Here is a 1387-nt window from a genome sequence, read left to right as displayed (position 1 = left end):
CCAAACTGATAGTTCCTTTCACCGACTCCATCCGTGGAAGGAATCGCCGACAGGCAACTTTCATCGTGGGTACGGGTCGACTGCCTGGGTTTTTGAAGTCCTGACGTATGGAAACCGTTCGCATCCGCCGATCATCGTAGGACCAACAAAGGTCAGGAAAAGATAATCTTATCTGACCAGCACGGGAATTTCCAGCTCTAAAAGCAATGACGCTATCGAGGGACAGGTGTACACATGGCTTCTTGAAGACTTTGGCAGTTGATAATATCTTTCGACAGTTTCTACATGGTTCGTCAGAGTCGCACTATAACTGCTATTATGATTAGCGGAACGCTATGTCAAGGATACCAATTCTTACTTTTAATTTATAAATCCGATATCGCAGGCATGTCCCTGCCTACGCTGTTGTTCTGTAGAAGATCGTTTAGGTCATTGAAGTCCAGGTTATCAGCAGTCGGCATAGATTCATTCATATTTACATTTTGCGCCAGTCTAAGGTAATTTGCAGGCATTGTTTCCGCAACCTGAGGGAGTAATGTCGTATCATTGTGGATGTAAGATTGATCAACCGTCGCCAGCGTCAAATCTATATCATAGTCCAAGGGAAGTTGAGGGGAGAAATTAAAATCGAAACTTCCCGGCGTCCATCCAGATATCTGGCTACTGGACGGAGTCCTTGAATCAACATGAATGTCTAAATTGTCTCCATTTCTGCTATTGGCACTAGATTTGTGCCTCTGCTAGTCACTATTTGAGGTTGTTGATGTGTCTATGGGACTGTCGTTGTTGTTGTGGTCTGCTGAAGTGTGAACCCATCCAGAATAGACCACTCACTTTCGTGAGATCCTGCAGGTTCAGAATCATACGCTATTTTCCGAGATAACTGGCTTTCAAAATTGTTCCAATAATTTAGGGGGTTGAAATCCTCCGGAACTTCCAGGTCGTCTTGCCCACCTGGGGCGCGAGATGCCTCGTTTTCCATAACACACCAATTTGATAGAGCCCACAAGTAATATTGGATATTTGCAATAATTGAGACAAAACCCAGTGTAGATGCTGTGCAACATAACAAAAAAATCTGCTCGACCTGCATATGTATGGGGTGTGAATACAAGAAAAGCAACGTTCTGGCACCAGGTGGGGCTTGGAGATGTACGCTACCCCGTGATGCGGCTCTAGTCGACCGGCGAAGAATTCTGGGCTGCATGAAGCTGAGGCAGAGAGATATGTGGAATGGAAAAACGCCCGGAACATCAAAATCAGCACCTATACAAAACACGTCTTTTCTACGCGTCATTCAACCCAGAGAGGCCTCTAGGCTTCTATAAACCGCCATGGAGGCCCCAGAGCTTCATGGTGGTGGTGCAGCTCACGCATCAACCCCGGC

General features: G+C 46.1%; 1 protein-coding gene across 1 annotated transcript; it reads right to left on the bottom strand.

The window, feature by feature from the left end:
- Positions 1 to 212: 212 nt before the first annotated feature.
- Positions 213 to 512, bottom strand: VTN00DRAFT_6596 (uncharacterized protein; the record flags this gene model as incomplete). Its single annotated transcript, XM_069433249.1, has 2 exons — positions 213 to 281; positions 402 to 512. 2 exons carry the CDS (start codon positions 510 to 512, stop codon positions 213 to 215), a joined length of 180 nt encoding a protein of 59 aa, XP_069282706.1.
- Between the last annotated feature and the right edge of the window lie 875 nt (positions 513 to 1387).

This window comes from Thermoascus crustaceus, assembly GCF_041956765.1.
Source record: "Thermoascus crustaceus strain CBS 181.67 unplaced genomic scaffold VTN00scaffold_34, whole genome shotgun sequence".
NCBI lineage: Eukaryota > Fungi > Ascomycota > Eurotiomycetes > Eurotiales > Thermoascaceae > Thermoascus > Thermoascus crustaceus.
Note: the sequence above shows the minus strand (reverse complement) of the source record. Positions and strands in the feature narration are given on the sequence as shown.